We start from the raw sequence: 23,037 nt of genomic DNA, 5'->3' as shown, positions 1-23,037 counted from the left end.
CTACGCATTCCAATCACTTAGAACACTAATCAAGTGTCCATTAGCTCGCTACAATCCACATCACCCTCATCCATCCCAACTACTACGTTTGCTAAGTGAACATATTTTTACATCGTCAAAAATAAAATAAAATACATCAGGCTGCTACAGTGCTCGCCCGTCTCATTTTGTTACGGGTTAAAAGACATGGATCTTTATTTATGTACAAAATTCAGGCAAGTTGAATGAACGCTAAAATATCATTTCACAGATACACCAATCTGCAAAATGTAAGGAAAAGAAAGCTCAAAGGCGAAAGTTCAGATGCAATGTTACATAGAGCAGCAGCAGAATGATACAAGCAAGTTGCTATCCTAACAAAACTGTGCCCGCCCCTCCTTCCCTGTGCGCTTCCCCGTTACAACATTTAAGTTTCGGCCAGCAGTAGGGTGTGCCACCAACCACAGGCCAGATTCTTAGGCACATAGCCTTCTATTGGAACTTCTGAAGGAATGTTCCAATCAACTGGTTCACCCACGCCAAGCTGCAAAGACGAGCAAGAAGCGATATAATTATTTAGAAAGTTTAGGTAATCATTGGCATGATGGGTTAAAGTTCACACCTGACCATACTTGTTCCACCCCCAGCTATACACTTTTCCATCCTCTTCAAAAACCACAAGCAGATAGAAACATCAGATCAGGTATTCGTGTGACTATTTCATACTCAATGGTTTAGATAGATTAGTTTGTAATTGTGATTTCCTCTTAAGTTTAGCTCTGTGCAATGTATTTTTCCCTCTTCCGTATTGTTTTGTTATCAACTATAAACAAATCCCTCCCAACACACCACCCACCCACCCCACAAAAAAAAAAAAACTAACAGGAGATACGTGTCTTATGGTAAAATCTTGTGAGGAAATAGATGGAAGAGTTCATTGATCCTGGTTCTACTAGGTGCATACATTTCCTCGAGACTAGGACGTTAGTTGGAGTCCTACCTGTGAGTATGGCACTATGACGAGCTCCACAGGATACTACTTTGGCTCGTTTATTTTCCAGTGATGGGACATTCAAAAGCCGGGGTAGATCCTGTGGTACGCAAAGCAACGGTCACGGTGAATATAAATTTCTGTAGCCTCTTAGAAATGAAGTCTTAAAGATAAAAGGGAAATGAACACAATGTATTAAATCTTGAAGATTGTGTCCGCCTAAATTACAAAAAGATTGAGCAGCCCAGGTGATCTGACGGTAGATTATATGGTTAATTGGTTATATGGTTGGAGTACTACCTTGATGGTCATGACCGCTTATTATATTTGCCAGTTAGAAAATAACATAAAAGGCTCTTGTACGGGTTAACATTAGGTAGATGGCATCAATAGTATACCTCAGACTGATCACTACCAGTTCCCAATTGTCCAAACTGGTTTCCACCAAAGGCATGCACTCGACCTTCAACTGATATGCACAATGTGTGCCATAGTCCAGCAGCTATTCCTTTTATTTTAGTGCCCAAAAGAGAAGATACACAAGTTGGTTTCAGCACATCATTTGTATCCCCTTGCCCACACTGTATTACACACAAAGAAGAGACAGAGAAGAAAAATCATTTGAAAATCGTAACAAAGATCCAACAACAAAGACAACAATTTTGTTTCCAACTAGAACAGGCTTCAGAATAGGAAGCAACATAATTGCAACTAGTCCATTGAGTCGAAGCCTGTTTCTACACCTCAAATAAATTGTTCATACCACTGAGAAGAACGAAGGACCAAAGAAAAGAAGATAATGGCAATGGGATGAAGAGTAAGAAATAAAACCATCACTTCTCTAGTTCCATTGCTTCAAGAGTAATCCAAAGCCTAAACTCAGTACGTATTCCACTGACAATGGAGAGTTTGGTTTGGCAATAAATACCATCCCTTCCAAGTACATAACAGGGAGGCAGCTGATTTTTCATTTAATCTAGCTTTTTTAGCATAAATGCAATGACATTCCATTTCTATACTCATCCAAACAACTTCAAGGAGAAAACATTAACACTTAAAACACCTACACATGCTAAATTTTCAGAGAAATCCTGCTGACCTAGTGTTTTTTTTTTTAATCTATGAAGATAGTCAAGTTTCATGAAGCATAATTAGCACAAGTAATAGAATACCAGATTTTGAGAAGCATAGAATCGATGATGCCAGACAAAGGCTAAACATTCATGTAACAGTCAGGAATGCTGTGACCATAGAAAGGCTACAACAGTATCAGTAAAATAACTTGTACAGGAAAAAAAGCTTGATTCTTGACTGTAGAAGGTTTTATTTCTTAAACTATATCACATAATTCATTCTATTCAAGCATCCACATAACGATAGCTGGCAAGGCTTATGTGATGCTGCCAAGAACAAGAGTCCCAATAATGTATAACAGAATCAAGTGAGGAAACCATCCTACTTTCCCATGGTAAGCAGCGCTTGACATAATATTGCCTGGCCCATCTATAGGAGCAAAGAGTGCATGATATAATATTGTCTAGCTCATTTGCTAATAAAATAAGCTTTTAAAGCAACCATGAGCAACATTCATACGAGTCTGCTACATTTGAGGTTCAATTCTTTGTCTCCAAGAGATAAAAGCAAGGTAAGAGACATTGATAACTTCTATCTCTTTTTGTTTGAGTCTCCACATAGTGTTGCCTGAGATGGGAGTGGGAGCAGGAGCTTAATAAATGTGGTCCACCCATCGCTGGGAGGCTTCTTCATACAATCATTCTAATTCATAGCCACATCAATGAGCTGTGACAAAATCACCTTCCTTCAAAGTTCTTCTGTTAGAACTTTAGGATAAAGAAATTATTGAGATTAACACAAGGTTTAGAGGTACATAAACGCTTCTTGAATATAGTTGAAGCCTCTCCCTGACCAAATGGAAGAAATAATCGCAGCACTATCTCTGGGATTCAACTAGGCCCACACTGAGTGTGTACATCAAAGGGAATTATTCTTCTCTAATTGCACTAATCATCTCCAATTGATGTCTCAAAGGTGCAAAGAGATAAAAACGTTGTATCAAAACTAGAAGACTTACTTCTCATTGTTTGACTTGATGTCCTGGAGAGACAACTTAGGTCCCCCTTTATAGACCTCCAAAGAAAGCAAAAGCCAAAAGCCTTCTTGAAATTAATACAAGAATATATCTACGCAAGTATAGAAAAATGTCCAAGAACTGAAAACAGATATTTGACCAAATTCATTTTAGAAAACCGAGTACATGAATTCATTTCTTTTCTTGAAAATATTATGAACTCAGAATTGTTGGAAATTGGAAAGCCATTTTAATTGTATGAGTTTTGGAACACATTCCAACAGCTTCATACCTTATGAACAAATTTGAAGTTCGAAAATTAGTTACTGGTAAGATTATACCTCCAAGACACTTGCTAATCACCTTGAACCCTGTCTTGCAGTTCTATTTGCTTATGTGGTAAGTGTTTTGATTCTCTTTTACTACTAGGTAATTTTGTGTTATTGTTGCTTGAGCTTTTTTACTTTTTCCACTCCTTTATCAATATTCTGTAAGGATATAGGTGAACAATCCCATGGAGATTCTATACAGTTAAAGTTGGATTGTGCAACGGCAATCATTTTAGCAAAATCCACATGTAATGAAACTTTTTGTTGGGTCCCATCACTTTTTTTAATCCCAAAGAATGAACAACATACATGTGATTAGGGATGTATGGTAGGAGACATCATGTCAATCTAAACCAGACAGACATGTTATAGACAAAAGAGACATCCCTCTTTTCTTTTTTAACTGTTGTGAGGGCAACACTGTACATAAAAGAAGCGCCTTAATGGGGAAAACACTACCAAGTATTTAAAATAGAAAAAAAATCCCTCTAACCAGAAAAGTAAGGAAATAAGAATGCTTCCATTGAGAAAAGCAATAAAACTTACAAAAGCTCTCTCTCTCTCTCTCTCTCTCAAATATTCCACTAAATACAAAAGGGAATAGGAAACCAAAACCTATAACACCATGACTAGGACAAACCTGACCCTAATAAAATAAACACCAAACATCAAAGCTAGAATAACCCATCGAACACCAAAAGAGAGAGGAAACGACTCCAAATACACAGGTCATTGAACCATGTACAAGTAAATGACCAACCGGTTCCCCATTCATTTACAGATATAACACCAATTAATCACAAAAAAAACCCTCTTCCTCAAATTGGCAGCCGTAAGAATCACACCAAGTGTAGCAATTCAAATGACAAAGACCACTCTGGGAGGAGTTTTCAACTTCCATAATAATTTCCAAGGGAAATACAATTGAACTTTATAAAAAAGAGCTTCATAAAAAACATTGACGGATAGTTCCCTGATCTGATGGGTTCCAAACCTATTTTCTTTCTCCAATGCAACCTCGGAGTGAGACTGAAGGCACCCAAAATAACCAAAATGTAGAATCAAATTCACACTAGGGAAGATTGGGCCTAGAAAGAGTGGGGAACAAACCAGACTACCCAAGCTGAGCCTGAAGTGACTATTCACACAGGCCAATATATTGCAAGATGACAGATACAGAAGGGCTGAGCCTAAAGCACAGGCCAATATATTGCTAGATGACAGATACAGATTTGAGAATGACAAAAAAGGGGCATCTTGTTTATCTAATATCTTTCCATGGTCTAAAGTTTCTTGTTTATCTTGTTTTATTAACAAAAAGGAACCTATTTGTTTCTATTAGATTATATATAACCCTCTATGGATGTGGTCCTGCGGACTATTGCAAGGATCTGGAATTCGTAAGTGCAAGTTTAACTCTCCAGTCCATCAGATATGTGAATTAGGACATTAAAGCCCGGTTGTCAAAGTCACTCTATCTTGGGGAAAAAGTAATGTTTCCAGACGTCGTATTTCCTATATGGAAAGTCTATCTTCTTTCAGATGTGTCAATCTTGCAGAGAGAGATATAACTGGAGTAATTAATCTGGAGACAATACTGTTTCTGTTTATTCAGATAGAAATACTCACTTTAACTGCAAGCATCTCCCAACAAAGGTACAGACAGCAATATTATACCCTTGCATGGTATGCTACCTTTGAGAGTACGTGCCAGCGGCTACATTTGACCAGCCTAATTCCCTAATGTTCTCCACATCCTAGGCTCTCTCAATACTGTTTGATGCATATTTGTTCATCTGGTAACCATTCCAGACCACTACAAATTGACAAGAAAGGTTAAGCCAGACATCCATTCTGTTCTTTATTTTAATAATGAGACTTTCCATAACACCATACAAACAACTCTCAAATTGGAAAAAAAACTCAGAACTAAAGATAGTAATACAGTTATTGAATCTATCACAGCACATATGTTAGACCAACTGATTTACAGAAGCTCACCTGTCCATAAAGTCCCCATCCAAAAGTAAGCAGCGCTCCAGCATCTGAGCATGAAAAAATTGATAAATAGAAGGAGATCAGCACATGGATAAATGAAATAGTTACAATAAATTTGAACTGAACAAGTTCACAAAAATTGCTAAGATGCAGTTGTTAAGTTGTGGAGCAGGTTAATGAAATGGGATGGATAATTTCATCAAGGGTAAAATATAACAAAACAATAAGCAGCTCAAAAAAAATATTAATAAAGAAAAAAACCAACAGCAAGTCCATTGCAAAAGGTGAAATGCACAATCCAGGATCATCTTCAAAATAAGGAAGAAAAGGTAAAAAGAAAACCAGAAAATCATCCAATGCGACTGTTAATAACAAGTTTCAATTGCTTACCAGTTATTACTGCACTATGCCGACCTCCACAAGCAATGAACTTTATGTATGTTCCTGAAGCTTTAAGTGTCCGAGTTGTTGAACCCACGCTTCCATGCTTAACTACTGAATACCTATCTTTTTCAAGAGAGGATGGCTCCGTACAAGGTATTAGATGAGGATAAGACACCATTTTTATACGAGAACCCAAACCTAGCTGGCCTTCACCTCCATAGCCCCAACCCCACACCTGTCCCACATCTGAAACTTCGGTAAAAACATGATGCATCAGGAGTCTTGCTTTACATTAAAGATCTGCCATAGCTTCGTACTTCTTATGACCTACAAAACTATATTGTGTAACCACAAAGAATATGCGCTTGACCTAAAACCTGTCCTTTGTGGGTTGCAGTACCCAGGAGAAAAAGGAAATTTACCTGAAAGAGCTAAAGTATGACGGCCACCAGCAGCAACAGATGTAATTTTTACTCCTGGATCCAGAGTTACAAGACAAGGTGGTGCTGAGAGAGTTTCATCAGCAGATGTCGAGCTTTCAGGTTCTTCTTTACTGGATGCTATTCTTCTTCGCTTTATTCTTTCCTCTCCAGACTTTCTAATCTCAGGACTGTATTCTGTGGCTGTGGCAGTATTTTCTTTTGATCCTTGAGACTCTGAACTTGCTGAAAGAGACAAAGACACTATATTAGTCTCTCAAAATTCAGAAGTTCTACAGTCTTTCATAGGTAAGTATGTTGTCATCAACTTACCTTGGTCATTCAGGACGGGACTTTGCTTTCCATAACTTTCCTTCTCAGAGCTTCCTCCAGAAGAAAAATCACAGACAAATTTCCCTGATGGAACACATTCCTTCCAACCCCATGTGTATACTTCACCTGTATCTATGTGTGGAGGATTCAAAACAGCATGAGATTACAAGGCTCTGAAATGTAGATAGACAAATAATCTGATCAAATCTATGTTATTTTCCTCTTCCTTCTTTTCTTTTTTTTTAGCATTGCTTCACAACTCAATTCAATTCAATTATACTCAATTCAATTCTATAAAGCCTTTTCCACCTACTTTGCAGCATATCAAACATATTACAAATTTAATATAACTTAATTTGTTCTCTGACAGAATGGAAAAAACAGAAGAAAACAAAAAACTAATTCTTTGTATTGATGTAATTTACAACAAGAGGAAAATCCTTTTCCACTGAAGTGGGATTATTTTAACAGAAATGCTCAATTAAGTTATATCCACTTCTCCAGAGTTTGTGGAAAAAAAGCATGACAAAAAGTTAGGTACATACAGAAAATTATGAGTAATGGTACCTGTTACTGAAACACAGTGGGCCCAACCAGCTGCTGCCTTCACTATAGGAGCTTCAGTTGGAAGTTGAAATGGTTCTGGAGTTTCCTTAACAAGGGTAGTGGGATAGAAGATGCAAAATCAATTCAAATAGAAGTAAAGAGAAAAGGAGTTAATAGATTACAGGGTTACTGCAGTACCCCATGCTTCCCTGAAGTCAGATAGCTTTGACCTTGATCATCTGATGAACCCCAAGTTAAGACTTTCCCTTTTTCTGATTAAAAAATTAATAACAAAGGAAGAACAAGTTATTATCAACGAAAAAGTTTTGCCAAAAGAAGACCTTTGGAAGAAAGTAAAAGTTCAAATAAGCAACACAAAAAGTTTTATTTTCCATGATTCAATAATTTTTCATTCAACTTTGTTTTAGTTCTTGGAGTAGTACAAAAGTTTTATTTTAAACACAATCTATGAAAAGGTAGTAAATACAGATTTCCTTTCCTAGTAGTTTCAAGCAAGGCCTAGTTGTTCAAAATATGTAATGTGTACCTAAAAACCAGAAGGAGGTGGTAGAAGTATTTGTCAGCTTGTCGAATGGAAAAAGGAAAACCATTGTAATGTATTTTTAGCACATTGCTAGTATAAAAATCTAGTTACTTAAACTGGATTTCAAAGGAAGCAAGCTTCAAGGCTATGGCAGTAGCTGACAAGTTAGCAAAATGGTTTCAATTCACAAGAGATGAGTTTTCTCAAACATTTAAAGCAATGCACAAGTTAACTGAGATTGCTTCTCTTTTCGTATAGATAATCATACAAATGCAGAACTTTGAACAGTTCATGAGGTTGGCAAATTTTAGGATGTACCCTTTGACATGGTTCTGACCTTTTGTCAGTTCCCCAACCTACTGAAATTAAGAGCTTCTATGATCCTCAGATGTTGTATTGTGCAGCCTCATCAACCAATCCATGAGTATTTTTCTTAGAATAGGAATTTGAGTTTATTGCTCTTTATCTGCTACAGTTTTGTACGGTTATACCTTGGTATTCTTCTCTTGTATGGCTTCCCAGTTCTCACCACATAGTATCATCCTGGCAAACAGATCTATTACAGTAAAAGCAAATATATAAAGTGGTGGATTATCAGCATGTGTCAACTAGGAATCTGGTTGCACAATTGGATTAAGTAGGTAGCATGATTCGATAATAACCTAGGAACATGATAATGCTAGAGAAATAGGCTTGTCAGGAGGTAAAGGCGTAGGAGAGAACATATTAATTCAGCATAAAGGCATACTTTGGAAGATAGAAATTAAAGTAAGAAGTGGTAGGTGATAACTTGCAAGCTTCATTTGTTTTTTAAGTTCATTAAGTGACCTGGTGGATTCTTTTCAAATTGCTGTAATTATCGTGATGGCTTTTTGAGAAAGGTAACACATCCAGATTCATGGGAGCTACCATTTTCTTGTACACCACCTAACATCCATATTTGTCCTTTGTGACTACAAATAACTTGTAATTTCCATCTGTCTGCCTTAATCTAATCATTCAGTTCCCAAATTTCATTGGGCATTCCCAGTGCACAAGACTTCCTGCTTTATGAGGGTCATGGGAAGGTCATTTTTGTATGCTACCTTACCTAGCTTTGCAAGGAGGCTAGGCTATTTCGACACCTTAGACCCATGACCTTTCAATAAGAAAGGAGCAACCTTACCGTTACCAAGGCTCATCCTATGCCCAAATTCATCAAAATGATTTTTGTTGCCCCGATAAGGAGAAATTAATCAAATATTATTTAGGGGATCTCACCCCTAATCAGGCTTGTAGATGTAAGAATAAATATTAAGTTTAGGGCTACCTTGATGCTTGCTTAATAATTCTAGAAATATCATTGAATCTCAGTTTGCAAAGGTAATTGATGACCAACTTATTAACTCTAGACCTTAAAGAACTTTTAATACATCAGTCATGGAACCAAAAATAGTCCAGCACTTCAGCCCAGCCTAACGGTGATAAAACAACTTCTTATGGTCTTACATCATGTAAACAGTACCCTGCCTCGGAGAGCGATTTTAGGGCCTCAGCCCCTTTGGACTAAGGTGGGATCATCATAGGCAAATAAGCTTGAGATCTTACCTTAAGTCCTCAAGCGACCTTTCTTCTTTATTTTTCTTAAGTGAGTCAAAACTCAAAAACAAAATTTAGAATACATCATCATATTTAGACGTGACATTAGAGCTATCAGGTACACCCAAGGTTCGAGGTGGGTGCTACAATCTTCATAGCATGTCAACCAAGGAAATCTAGATAGTAAAATTATCATCTGTACCAACATGTCAAGCATTAATCCCACTATGTGGAGTTGGCACAATTGTCACTTGTACAATTAAAAGAAAATGATTATTTCCATATTATAATTTATCTATGCTTCACTTTAACAATGTGTTAATGAGACAGAGCCACAGAGGTGTAAGGCATAACTTAAAATCAGAGCATCACATTTACATTAATACTGAGCTCCCAACCACATTCACCAATAAGCAATGCAGATACTTCCTAGATTTCAGTGCCAAACAATTCCTAGAAAAATTCTCTTCAATATGTTTATCTCCTTTCAATCAATTGCTCTCAACATTAAGCTTTACTGGCCTACAGACATAGCGTGTAGCGCATGTGTGAAAAAACACACTAAAATAAACTCTTGAAAGAGCAAACTTCAATGGCCGAAGCTTGACTTTCAAAAAGACGCAAAAACAAAACTGTTTTGCTAAGAAAACCCAAATAGGTTGTTGAAACTTGATTGAGAAACACTTGATTACAAACTCTAGATCTTAGATATATTTATAGTATTTAGCTAATCCAAATCAATCTAATATTTGTAAACAAAATCCAACTAGAATTCTAATAGAAATAAAACCCTAATCAAACATGAAGTAGAATCCTAAATCAAGTAGAATCTTAAAACATATGAAGTATTAAAATACTATTCTGACGCTACTGTTCCGGTATGGTTGGGTCGGCCATGGGCCAAGTCTTGATTGGTGACCGCATCATTCACCTCCACTTGAAAAAATATTCGACCTTGAATTTTGATCCGAGTAGGACAAATTCACGTCTGGTAAGTACAAAGAGAGATTAGCCACATTAAATGTTTGGAAATACCCATATGATTAGGCAAATCCACAACATAAGCATTATCATTTATCTTCTTTATAATCTTGTAAGGATCATACTTCTTTGGCTTAAGTTTGTTCTATTGTCCTGCTGGAATCCATTCCTTCTTCAAGAATATCATGACTTTATCTCTAATCTCAACTATCTTATGCTTCCTATAGTTGTTGCCTTGTACTTCTTATTTGTGCAACTTTTGCTTGACATCTTCTTGAACCGCTTGAACTTTTCTGCTAAGAGAACATGAGCAAAGACATTCCTCCCCCTCTTAGCCTTATCTTTGTTAGCATGGGTCCAACCATCGCCATGTTTGTTGCTTTCTGCCTCCATTGTATTATTACTGTTAGATTGAGGATGTTGAACATTCCATTTTGAGCGCTTTTCTAATCTAGTAGATCTTATCACAGGTCCTTCTCCTTTCATAAACTTTTTTGATTTTGACTTCTCAACAACTTCTGAATTCATCTGTAGATTTTTCTTGTCTGGAGAAGCATTCTTTTGCAACTGTTTCGAATAAAGGCTTATTCCATAACTACCAACAGTCTCTCCATCACTTAAAATATTGATACTTGAATCCTCCTCTGGTCTAAGCACTTGATCAACTTAGCAGCAGCTGTTACAACATTCTTAATTTCGGAATTTAATTTCAGATTAATATCAAATGTAGTTGCACTACCCGAGTTGACTAGCCTAGGAGATCCAACACTCCTATCCACAAAGAGACCTATGTGACTATCTTGCTTTTGCAATTGCGAAGATGAATATGTTCCTATTGCCTGTGATTCAACCATGCCAGAGCTTGAATAAACTGTAGAAGGATTTGCTACCATAACCTCCATCTCCTTTACAGTTGCAAGCCGATCAGAAGAAACACCACTATCCTTGGGTTGCGAAGCAATGCCTGATCCCTCGAGACTAGAAAATACCCCCGTATGAGTCAATAACCTTGGAGTTTCTATCATGTTAGCAGCATAAATCAAACCTGAGTTTGCAAACGTTGAGGTTGCTGGGACAACATAATCTTCAAAATCAAGCTCCAAACTCATCGAAAAGTCATTCTTTAGTTTATACTCATCGTTTCCCCAATGGTTGTGTTGTTGCGCATTCCTCCTAACCCCTTTACCACTAGGGTTGGCTATCATAAGACCAAGATCATCCTTATCGTCGCTATCATCCATCATTGGTCTTCTAGGATTAATGAGGACAGGATTAATGGCTGATCTTCTCGGTTTAACGTAGCCAGCTTGATTCATGCCATTAGTCCAGTTCCGATTATCCTTAACTCGTTGTAAAATGCCCAATTGGTTGTGGATTCGCTCCAATTGTCACTCCATTGTACGAATTATTTCCCATTGTTCTTCGATTGCTCTCCAAACCACGGGCAGCCCCTGATCACCGTCATGAGGCTGGTTGCTACTGTTACCTTCAAGATTGTCCATCTGATTAGTTGATGAACCGCTCTGATACCACCTGACGCAACGTACAGCGCGTATGTGAAAAAACTACTAGAGATATGCTCAAATTAAGGAAGATTTGGCTTTGATCCTAGAATATTCTAGGATTTATGTTTTATGTAAATATTAAGTAAATATAGTATGTAAAAGATGTAAATTAGGATGTTGTCTATATTTAGTTTATTTCTTTCCTTCTTTGTTCATAATCCTCTCTTTAAAAGAGGATGTTGTTCTTGCTTAGTTGAATCAATTAAGCTATATTATCCTTGATTATTTCTAAGATGGTATTAGAGCCTCAGATTAAATCTCAGCCATCCATTACCTAGGCCCTTAGCCCTTTGCCATAACTCATGACCATCGGAGCCTCTCTTTTAGCCGCTGAAGCTCGAAGCTGGCCACTTTCAGTCAAACAGTTGCGGCCACCCAGATCGCCCAGCCGTCACTGATCTCGGGTCTACTAGTCGCTGCTACCCAAGATCTTTTCTACCTCCTGTGAGTGCAAGTTTTCTTTGGGCGAGATCGTTTCAATCGCCAGATCGTTTCAGGAAGGTGACGCCCACTTCGATTGGGTCGATTGTGCTTGCTTCAGCCACCGATTGCTTGCGGCCTCTCTGCCTTGACCGCCTACTGCTTGCTTCAACCACCAATTGCTTGCAGCCTCTCTGCCTTGACCTCCTACTGCTTGTTGGGATCTTACATCGGCAGCCATCTCCCAGATCTTGGTAACCCTATTTTTCTCCTTGTTTTTTTCCACTCCCAAGTGATAAGCTATGTCGGAAGTTACTTCTGAAACTACTCTAAACCCTACCGTTGCCATCCAAACAAAAATTCCAGCAACCCAGCCAAACCATTCTAGCACCCATTCTATCCAAATCACCACCATTTGTTTAAATGGTGATAATTTTCTTCACTGGTCTCAATCTGTCTGGATATATATCCGCGGGCAAGGAAAAATTGGCTACATCACTGGAGACAAAAAGGAACCTGCAATGGATGACCCAGCACACTCCATTTGGGATGCTGAAAACTCTATGGTCATGACATGGCTGGTCAATTCTATGGATAAAGATATTAGTTCCAATTATATGTGTTATCCTACTGCTAAGGAATCATGGGATAATGTAAATCAGATGTACTCTGACCTAGGTAACCAATCTTAGGTTTTTGAGTTAACTCTGAAGTTGAGAGAGATTAGGCAAGGAGATGACTCTGTTACTAAGTAGTTCCATTCTTTAAAGAAATTGTGGCAAGATCTTGACCTCTTCAACACTTATGAGTGGAAATCTACTAAAGATTGCATTGCAATCACCACAAGAAAATGGTTGAAGATGGTTGTATTTACAAGTTTCTTGTTGGTCTTAATATCGAGTTTGATGAGGTGCGAGGATTATTGGCCGATCTCCCCTTCCTCCTATTGGTGAAGTATTTGTTGAGGTTAGAAGGGAAGAAAGCCGAAGGAATGTCATGCTTGGCAAAAAAACTACTGGTGAGTCGATTGAAAATTCTGCGTTGTTTACTGATTCTACTGCCTTTAAGGCTGCAAATTACTAGCATAGGAGCAATGAACAGCCTCGAGTCTGGTGTGACCATTGCAACAAGCCACACCATACTTGTGAGACCTACTGGAAAATTCATGGCAAACCTGCCAATTGGAAGAGCAACAAGCAAGGAGACAAGGGCAACAACCATGGGGTCCCTACTGCGAATGAGGTTGACACAAGTCCCTTCAACAAAGAGCAAATTGATCAACTCTTGAAGCTGTTACAATCCAGTTCCTCATCTGGTATTCTTAGTGTTTCCTTGGCACACACAGGTAGAAAACCTAAAGCTCTTTCTTATCTACATTCCTCTCCATGGGTTATTGATTGTGGAGCCTTTGATCATATGACTAGTTCTCCTTATTTATTTAATACCTATCATCCTTGCTCTGACAATGAAAAAATCAGAATTGCCGATGGAAGTTTTTCATCTATTGCAAGAAAAGGAATTATTAAACTAACAATTAATCTCAATTCTATCCTTCATGTTCCTAACTTGGCCTGCAATCTTTTGTCTATTAATAAACTTTGCAAAGATTCTAACTGTTGTGTTACCTTTTTTGAATCTCATTGTGAATTTCAGGACCAGAACTTGGGGACAATGATTGGGCGTGCTAGGATGATTGAAGGTCTTTACTACTTTGATGAAATCTCGTTTGGTAATAAAAAAGCTCAGGGCTTTAATAGTACTAGTTCAATTCCTGTTCACGATACAATTATGCTATGGCATCTTAGACTAGGACATCCTAGTTTTGCCTATTTGAAACGTTTATTTTCTGAATTATTTAAAGAAATGGATTGTTCTTCTTTTCAATGTGAAAGTTGCATCTTAGCAAAAAATCATCGTTCTACATATTTACCAAAACCCTACCAAGCATCCAAACTTTTTTATATAATTCATAGTGATGTTTGGGGTCCCTCTAAAATTTCTACTCTATCTAGAAAAAAATGGTATGTTTCCTTTATAGACGATCATACCCGTTTGTGTTGGGTTTATTTGATGCACAAAAAATCTGAAGTGGAATATTTATTCAAAAACTTTTACACTATGATTGAAAACCATTTTCAAACCAAAATTGACATTTTACACTCTGACAATGGCATCGAGTATTTTAATGAACACTTGGGGGATTTTTTGAAAACCAAAGGTATTCACCACCAATCTACTTGTCGACATACTCCTCAACAAAATGGCATTGCTGAACGTAAAAATAAACATTTATAGCACGTGTCATCATGTTTTCTATGCATATTCCAAAATACTTATGGGGTGAAGCTGTTTTAATGGCATCATATTTGATAAACAGGATGCCTACTAAAGTTAAAGTACCAAACACCCCTTGAGTGTCTAAAGGACTTTTTGGATGTACTGTATATGTTCATATCCCTGCTCAATTTCGCTCAAAACTTGACCCTCGGGCTATCAAATGTGTTTTCTTGGGCTATACCTCTCAAAAAAAGGGCTATAAGTGTTATGATCCTCTCACAAAAAGGATCTACGTGAATATGGATGTCTCCTTTGTTGAAAACAAACCCTATTTTTCCAAAAAATTCCTTCAAGGGGGAGAAACATGAAGATAAAGACAATTTTTGGGATGTTTCTGTCCCTCTTCCAAGCGCAATCTGTCCTACTCAGGAATCGCATGTTTCTGATAATGGTCACTTAGGAGATTCTGGTTTTTTGATGCCAAGTAAAGGGGTTTCTCGAGCAGGGGGAGAATTACTACAAACTGATCATCATGATCTAAATTATGAGCTTCAGGTTTATACCAGAAAGAGATTTCATCAAATGAACAAAGACTTGAATGTTAATTCTGCACAAAACCAGTCTGAAAACCCGAGAAATGGCACTATAAGTTCAGGAAATCCCACTTCAACATTTAGTCCACGTCCTTCCACTTTACCTAATAGTTCTCAAGTAGATTCTTTAACTATTTTCAATCATTTACTTACTATTTCTGATCTTGATGTTCCTATAACAATTAGAAAAGGTGTTAGAAGTTGCACTAAATATCCTATTGCTAAATATCTCTCCTACCACAAACTATCAAAGAATCATAAGTCTTTCACATATAGGATTTCACACTTGTTTGTGCCAAGGAATATACAGGAAGCTTTGGATGATCCAAAATGGAAATTAGTAGTTATAGAGGAGATGAATGCTCTAAGAAGAAGTGGCACTTGGGAGATAGTTAACCTGCCCAAAGACAAAAAAGTAGTAGAGTATAAATGGGTGTTTACAATAAAATGTAAGGCGGACTGGAGTGTTGATAGGTACAAAGCCAGACCGGTGGCTAAAGGCTTCACCCAGACTTATGGGATTGATTATTAGGAGACCTTTGCACCTGTTGCAAAAATAAACTCTATTAGAATCCTATTGTCTCTTGCAGTAAATTCAGATTGGCCTCTACACCAACTTAATGTCAAAAATGCATTTCTTAATGGTGATTTTGAAGAGGAGGTCTTCATGAGCTTGCCACCAGGATTCGAAAATAAACTTGGGAGTGACAAAGTATGTAGACTAAAGAAATCCCTGTATGGTCTCAAACAGTCCCCAAGAGCATGGTTCGAACGCTTTGGAAAGGCAGTTACCAGTTATGGCTTCCTTCAAAGTCAGGCAGATCACACTATATTTTATAAACACTCAAAATATGACATTATTTTAACTGGTAATGATGAGACAGAATTAGCAGTCCTCAAGCAGAAACTTGCAAAAGAGTTCCAAATCAAGGACCTGGGGATCCTAAAATATTTCCTTGGAATGGAGTTTGCAAGATCCAAAGAAGGCATCTTTGTTAATAAGAGAAAATATGTTCTTGACCTTCTTGGAGAAACAGGTTTACTCGGTTGCAGTGTCAGAAACTCCCATCGAGCCTAATGTGAAACTATATGCTGCCAAAGCTGAAGAAGTAAAGGACAGGGAACAATATCAGAGACTTGTGGGCAGATTAATCTACTTGTCTCATACGCGACCTGACATTGCTTTTGCAGGTAAGTATGGTGAGTCAATTCATGCACTCACTAGGGCTAGAGCATTTTGAAGCAGTCTACAGAATCCTAAGATATCTGAAAGGGACTCCTGGAACAGGCTTACTGTTCAAGAAACATGGCCATCTGCAAGTTGAGCTCTACACTGATGTAGATTGGGCAGGAAGTGTTAATGATAGAAGATCTGCTTCAGGCTACTGTTCTTTTGTTGGGGAAACCTAGTCATCTAGCGAAGCAAAAAATAAAATGTGGTGGCTAGAAGTAGTGCAGAAGCAGAGTTCAGAGTTGTTGCTCATGGAATTTGTGAGGGAATGTGGATCAAAAGAATACTTGAAGAACTGAAGTTTCCTCAGTCGAAACCGATAAAAGTCTATTGTGACAACAAGGCTGTCATCTCTATTTCTCATAATCCGGTGTTACATGATCGTACAAAATATATAGAAGTGGACAAACATTTCATCAAGGAGAAGCTCGATGGTGGAATAATATGCATGCCATATCTTAAAACAACTGAACAAATTGCTGATGTTCTAACTAAGGGTCTTCACAAGAAGCAATTTGATAAACTTATTCGCAAGCTAACTATAGAAGACATCTACAAGCCAGCTTGAGGGGGAGTGCTGGAAATATGCTCAAATTAAGTAAGATTTGGCTTTGATCCTAGAATATTCTAAGATTTATGTTTTATGTAAATATAGTAAGTAAAAGAAGTAAATTAGGATGCTGTCTATATTTAGTTTATTTCTTTCCTTTTTTGTTCATAATCCTCTCTTTAAAAAGGATGTTGTTCTTGCTTAGTTGAATCAATCAAGCTATATTATCCTTGATTATTTCTAAGAAAAACATACCAAGATAAACCTTTGAAAGAGTAAACTTCAGTGGCCGAAACTTGGCTTTCAAGAAGACGCAAAAACAAGACTATTTTGCTAAGAAAACCCAAATAGGTTGCTGAAATTTGATTAAAAAAAACTTGATTACAAACTCTAGATCCTAGGCATATTTATAGTATTTGGCTAATATAAATCCATCTAATATTTGTAAACAAAATCCAACTAGAATCCTAATAAAAATAAAACCCTAATCAAACATGAAGTAGAATCCTAAATCAAATAAAAATATGAAGTAGAATCCTAAATCAAGTAGAATCTTAAAACATATGAAGTATTAAAATACTATTATGACGCTACTATTCTGATGATACTGTTCCGGTTTGGTTGGGTGAGACTTGGGCCGAGTCTTGATTGGTGACCGCATCACTTACTATAATCATGCAAGATAAATCCTTACACTCGGAAAAAAATCAAGAAATTTCCTCCAGAAAATTGCCGCTTCAACCTGCATTATATTCTCTATTTCTTTCCTTTTCCTACTGTTTCTCAGCAGCCAAACGTAATTTTGGACTTGACAAGAAAATGATGTGCCCGCTGAATTCCAGAGAAAACAGTGTATCTTTAACCCCAGCCAGGCTAGACAATATGCAAAAGTGGAAAGAAAAAATAAAGAGAATAAATGAAGTTCACGTCTACGTTCTCTCGCTTTCTACAGCTCAGTAAACTACTTTTACGAACCAAACAGATGCAGGACAGATCTGAGACGATATCAAGCTTTATTGAATCAATAACCAAATTTAACGAAATGCTACATCAGTTCTAGTAGAGAAAAAAGCTTTCTTTACAGGCAAACACTGAAAAGAAACAAACCAAAGAAGATTTAAACATCTCAAGCCAAGAGTTCCGTTAATAACCCAGATTTAACAAAACAGAGAAGAATAATACAAAAGGGAACAACTCAACTATCGGAGAATTACCTGAAATGGCCATGGCGAATCCACATCCACCACCACAGACGTCCTTCCATGAATCACCAGTCGCCGGAAACCGCACGGACGCAGGCGAAAGCAGCGGCGATCGCTGCGGCGAAGCTCCGGGAAGATATCCCCACATCAACACCACAGCCTCGTTGGCCTTCTCCATATTCTCTTCCTTTCCACTTCCATTCATTGCTTTCTCAGATCACCGAAACCGGGACCAGCAAAACCAGAGATCTCCGAAATCCGCTTCACTTTCCGATACCTCACGGCTCCTCCTTTCTGGCTTGGCTTTCGAGTTGCTTCCGGAAGCATATGGAAGCAACCGACTATTTGTTTTATGATTTACTCCTAAGAAAAATGGCGTAAAAAAATGAGCGTATCATTTCCAAGCTTTTCGTACGTGCCACGTAGGATGGCGGATGGTCCAAGGAAAACACGTGTTATCTTCAGGTCCTCTTGAGCACTATTATATTGTGAGCCACGAGTTCCTCGAAGTTTCTGGAAAAAAATTGTAAGCGCCAGTGGGAGTTAGTCGTGCGTGCTGGCGTGGCACCAGCGTGTTTTATTTTCGTGATCTGTTCCGTTTCAGATCGACGGCTGTGGGAGTGCCAGCGCATGGGACAATATCCTATGCATAAGACACAATGGCACTGCCCATTGCCTATTCGAGTCAGGGGCTGAAGTGTCATGTGGTGGTAAATTTTTAATTATATATGTATAATTAATATGAACAAATATGTTTGAATTTCATTCTTAAAAAAACTAAATTTCTATATAAACAAACCACTTAACTATAGACCCTGGCCAATAAATTAAATTAGAGTTGACAAATGGGTAGGTCGGGCCGATCTAACTTGCCTCTTGCTTAACTCACTCATTTGGTGGGTGAAGTCAAATTTAATCTACAAGAGAGATGGGTCAAGCCGAGCAACGGGAATTGGGGACCTAGCATGGCCCTAAGCCCCTTAATATATGAACCAAGGCAGGACGGGTTGTGGGCCATTGATTTTTAAATATTTTTTTATTTTTTTCTTAAATGTAATAAATATTTTTCAAAATATATTTATAAATAATTACAAGTGATTGTCGATTTTGTATTTTTCAATATTCATCTCTTTGAAAAGCATCCAACTCCTTCATATGCTAAAAATATGGGCAGGCTGCAAAAAACTACTCTTGGGGTTGTCTTCGAGGGCATTCCAATGTTTAAGTGGTTTCAATAACAAACATATATTAATATGAAAATAAATAATAAGTTATTAAATATTTTTTAAGTGTTGCCCAATCTCCTTGATTCCTTCAAACGGTACAAGTACCTATAAGACTTCGATACTTAAGTTAGTATGATTTGAAGAAAAAATAATAAAATCTAAAATACGAGAAAATAATTTACTATTAAAATACATAAAAAATCTCAAACTAATAATTGTTGGGCGTATTCCCTTTAAAAGGAAATATCATTGTGCTATGGATGGCCTTGCACTATTATTATGTTATGATTCAGTAGATTCATTATACAAATCTATCTCTTGTTCGTCAAATTCAGTATCCAACCAATCCTTAAAACATATACACATTTCTAGTATCGTATGTTACAATCTCGATCTCTTTGGGTTGAACACCTTATTTTCTTCAGAAAAAGTTGATTTCGATGACACTGCGAACACTGGGAGGGTTAGTAAATGTCGGGCCATGGCAGCCAACACCGAATACGTGTGTTGATTTTGACGCCACCATGACAAAATATCAAATGTATTAATTTGGTCATCAAAAAATAAATATCTCCTATTTATATAGAATTCAAGTTCATTAAACCTACTAGATGTTTGTGGACCGCCCTTTGATTTTTTCAATTTGAGGTATATGGACCACCCCTATTTTAAGAATCCCTTAGAAGTCCTTATGAAGAAGAATTTTCACTACTTAGTTTATTACCAAGACAGAACTCATGTAAATTATACATTTCAAAAATTAAATTTCAAACTTTTATTTTATTTCTTGTGTGTCAACCCCATAGTCGTTTTGTAAAACTCCAAAAAATATTCAACACCTTTCCACTTTTGTGTGGGATCTATTACAGCTACCATAAGATATAATAGCGGTATATTAGTCTAATATTTTCTTCTTCTTTTTTTTTTTTTTTTTTTGAATCCTTATGCTCTGCAAAACAACTAACAATAGGAAAGATTTCAAAAATAAAAATATGTTTGGTAGGATATTTACAACCAGAAATTTTTTTTGTTGCACTATAAAATGTTTCTAATATATACATAATAACATTTAGTTATTCTCAATCACTATCCCTTAGTTGCCATGCTTCTACCATTTTCCTATTAAAAAATAATTCAAATTGTTGTCTATATGATTTAGTTTTTTGTAACAACAAATAAGTTGAATTCCACCTACTTTGAACATATGTTGGAAATCTTTTATATGGTAAGCCAAATCCATTAACAAGTTGTTTCCACTCTCGGGAACGGGATTCACTACATTGAATTAAAGTCAAAACACCCCTTATTTTAGCTAATGTTTCATTATATACTTGTAAATCATCCTGTACACATAAGTTTAAAATATGACATGCACGTCTATTGTGAAATAATTGTCCATCTAAAATTAATGGAAGTTTGCGTTTTAGTCGTTTAATGGCAGAGCTATTATTACTCGCATTATCAAATGAGATTGTCATTATTTTATCACTAATATTATTATTATAACTGTTCTCTCTAATTTTACTTGCAATTAAATTACCTCTATGTTATTCTACTAATTCTATGAATCAAATTATTATTATTATTTTTTGAATTTTTCATTATTCATCAATCCAATGTATGGTGACACATATATAGTAGTTATTTGTCATAACATCATACCAAATGTTTGACGTTAATGTCATCCTTCAATTAAATGCATTAAATATATTTTTCAATTGTTCTAAATATTCTAGATATACCCTCATCGCTTCATTTTTTATAGTCTTTTGTGAAAAACCCTAGCTGCAGGTTGTAATGCATTTTTACAATACCATTTAAACATTGCGTTCTCCCCAAATAAAAAAGAAGATTCAGTTTTAATTATTAGTTTTGTTAAACTAGATTTATCAAGTTCTCCACTATATCAAAAATCAAACCATTATCTTATTGCAATTGTGTCGGAGTGGCGTCCAGGTCGCCATTATCATATTTTAAGGCATGTCTCATCAAGTGTCCAGTCCCACCCCCTGGTTGGCATGAGTAGTCTTTTTTTGCAAAATTTACATAAAGTTATTTGACTCTTCCTAACTATATTAATGATCTCGAACACCTGCGAACACATTATTAGTTCTTTGTCGCTTGGAGTTGCTTTGTGAGCTGAATGGATCCTCATTCAATTGTTTTGAGGATGTATGACCCTCATTTGGTGAGGGTTGCTCAATTGGTAGAGATGGGGGGTTAACAAACATTTGCATATTAGAATCTTGTGATTTGGGAGGTTATGTTTCTAATTCAGTAAATGATGGGTGTGACCATGCTCATTGACTGCCACTCCAATCGTTAAAAAAATCATGGGGGAGTGGTCTCATTGGGGATGAAATAGAAGGTCGTTGGGGGTTTGCAGAAGATGTATTGGCTCTAGGGGGCTCCATGGAAAAAGCACTGCGAGAATTATTTATGTGAGTAATGAGGAAGCGACAAATGGAAGACATGGTTGTAAATGTAGAGTAATGAAACCAATCAAAAATATTGAAACACTAGAAAGTATAGTAATTAACAAAATAGTAACAGAGCATGACAACTTATAAAATAGTGTATCAGCAAGAGAGTAAAATAGTAAAAGCAATTTTTGTAATTGAACAACTTCAATAATCGCTTATATAGAGACGCAAACATTTGAACGTTTGCAATATGAAATGATTCCTGCAACTTTCTCAATTTAAAATTTCAATTTGATTCCCCCATTTCAAATTCCCTACCATATTTCCTACCATCAAGTTCAAATAAGGGTTGAATCATGGGAGCCTAGAAAATGCTTGAAAATCTTATCGGATATTATGAAAATTTAAACTTTGAATTTTCAAGTGATCAAAATCACTACAAAAGCCATCAATTTAATGCCATGGTTCCTTGCCATATTCTCTGTTGTCAAATTCAAGTTGGGGTTGAATCATGGGAGACTAGAAAATGCTTGAAAATCTTATTAGATACATTATAAAAAAATTGATTTTTCACATAGGTTTTTTTACAGCAGTTTCTAAAACCGCCACAAAATACGTTTTTTGCGGCGGTTTTTTTTAACATTTAGTGGCAATTTTCAAAAAATCGTCGCTAAATTCAAAAAATAAATAATTAATTAAAAAATTAAATTAAAATTTTCGACGATTTTAGAAAAACTATGGCTATTTTCAAATAAAATTAAATAATTAAATTAATATTTACGACAATTTTAAAAAATCGTCGCAAAATACAATTTTTTTAATCAATTTAGTGGCGACTTTTAGAAACCGTCACTAAATTTAAAAAATAATTAAATAAAAATAAAATTAATATTTGCTGCAATTTTTAAAACCGTCACAAAATATAATTTTTTAATCAATTTAGCAGTTATTTTTAGAAATCGCCGCTAAATTCAAAAATAATTAAATAATTAAAAAATAAAAATTTATTAAAAATTTAATTTTAAAAAAATAAAAAAACATACAGCAAAATTTTAATAATTTTAAAATAAAATTTTAAAAAAATATATAAAATCTTCATTTTATTTTTTAATCAATTAATTTATTTAATCTAACCTAATTAATTTATTTAAAATTTATTCCATTATCCTTTTAAAAAATAATCCATTAATTTATATTTTTTAATTTATTTTTAATTTATATTAAAAAATATAGAATATAATTCTGAAAAATGGGATTGGTTTAGTATATAATTTATATGCATGAATATTTAATAAGAAGACTTCACATATCAGATGGTTTCTCGCGTACAAGAGGTTGTGGGTTCCAATCTAGGAAAGAGAGAGGCTAGGGCCAGGCGC

The 23,037-nt window shown here is 36.2% G+C and overlaps 1 protein-coding gene across 6 annotated transcripts; it reads right to left on the bottom strand.

Annotated features, from left to right (window-relative positions):
* Positions 1 to 165: 165 nt before the first annotated feature.
* On the bottom strand, positions 166 to 18,378 carry LOC127788529 (ultraviolet-B receptor UVR8-like). 6 transcript variants are annotated; one of them, XM_052316926.1, is made up of 12 exons: positions 18,022 to 18,168; positions 7,931 to 8,155; positions 7,267 to 7,340; positions 7,090 to 7,174; positions 6,523 to 6,654; positions 6,193 to 6,435; positions 5,777 to 6,022; positions 5,390 to 5,433; positions 1,369 to 1,551; positions 980 to 1,070; positions 602 to 645; positions 166 to 523 (listed from the first exon to the last, which is right to left on the bottom strand). In XM_052316926.1, exons 2-12 carry the CDS (start codon positions 7,938 to 7,940, stop codon positions 407 to 409), a joined length of 1,269 nt encoding a protein of 422 aa, XP_052172886.1. In that variant the 5' UTR covers positions 7,941 to 8,155; positions 18,022 to 18,168; the 3' UTR covers positions 166 to 406. The 6 variants fall into 6 exon arrangements, with proteins under 6 accessions (XP_052172886.1, XP_052172887.1, XP_052172883.1 ...); XM_052316927.1 differs by having other exon boundaries at positions 7,931 to 8,168; positions 18,022 to 18,162; XM_052316923.1 differs by lacking the exon at positions 7,931 to 8,155 and having other exon boundaries at positions 6,523 to 6,648; positions 18,022 to 18,378.
* Positions 18,379 to 23,037: the final 4,659 nt, after the last annotated feature.

This window comes from Diospyros lotus, chromosome 13 (genome assembly GCF_014633365.1).
Source record: "Diospyros lotus cultivar Yz01 chromosome 13, ASM1463336v1, whole genome shotgun sequence".
In the NCBI taxonomy this organism is placed as follows: domain Eukaryota; kingdom Viridiplantae; phylum Streptophyta; class Magnoliopsida; order Ericales; family Ebenaceae; genus Diospyros; species Diospyros lotus.
Note: the sequence above shows the minus strand (reverse complement) of the source record. Positions and strands in the feature narration are given on the sequence as shown.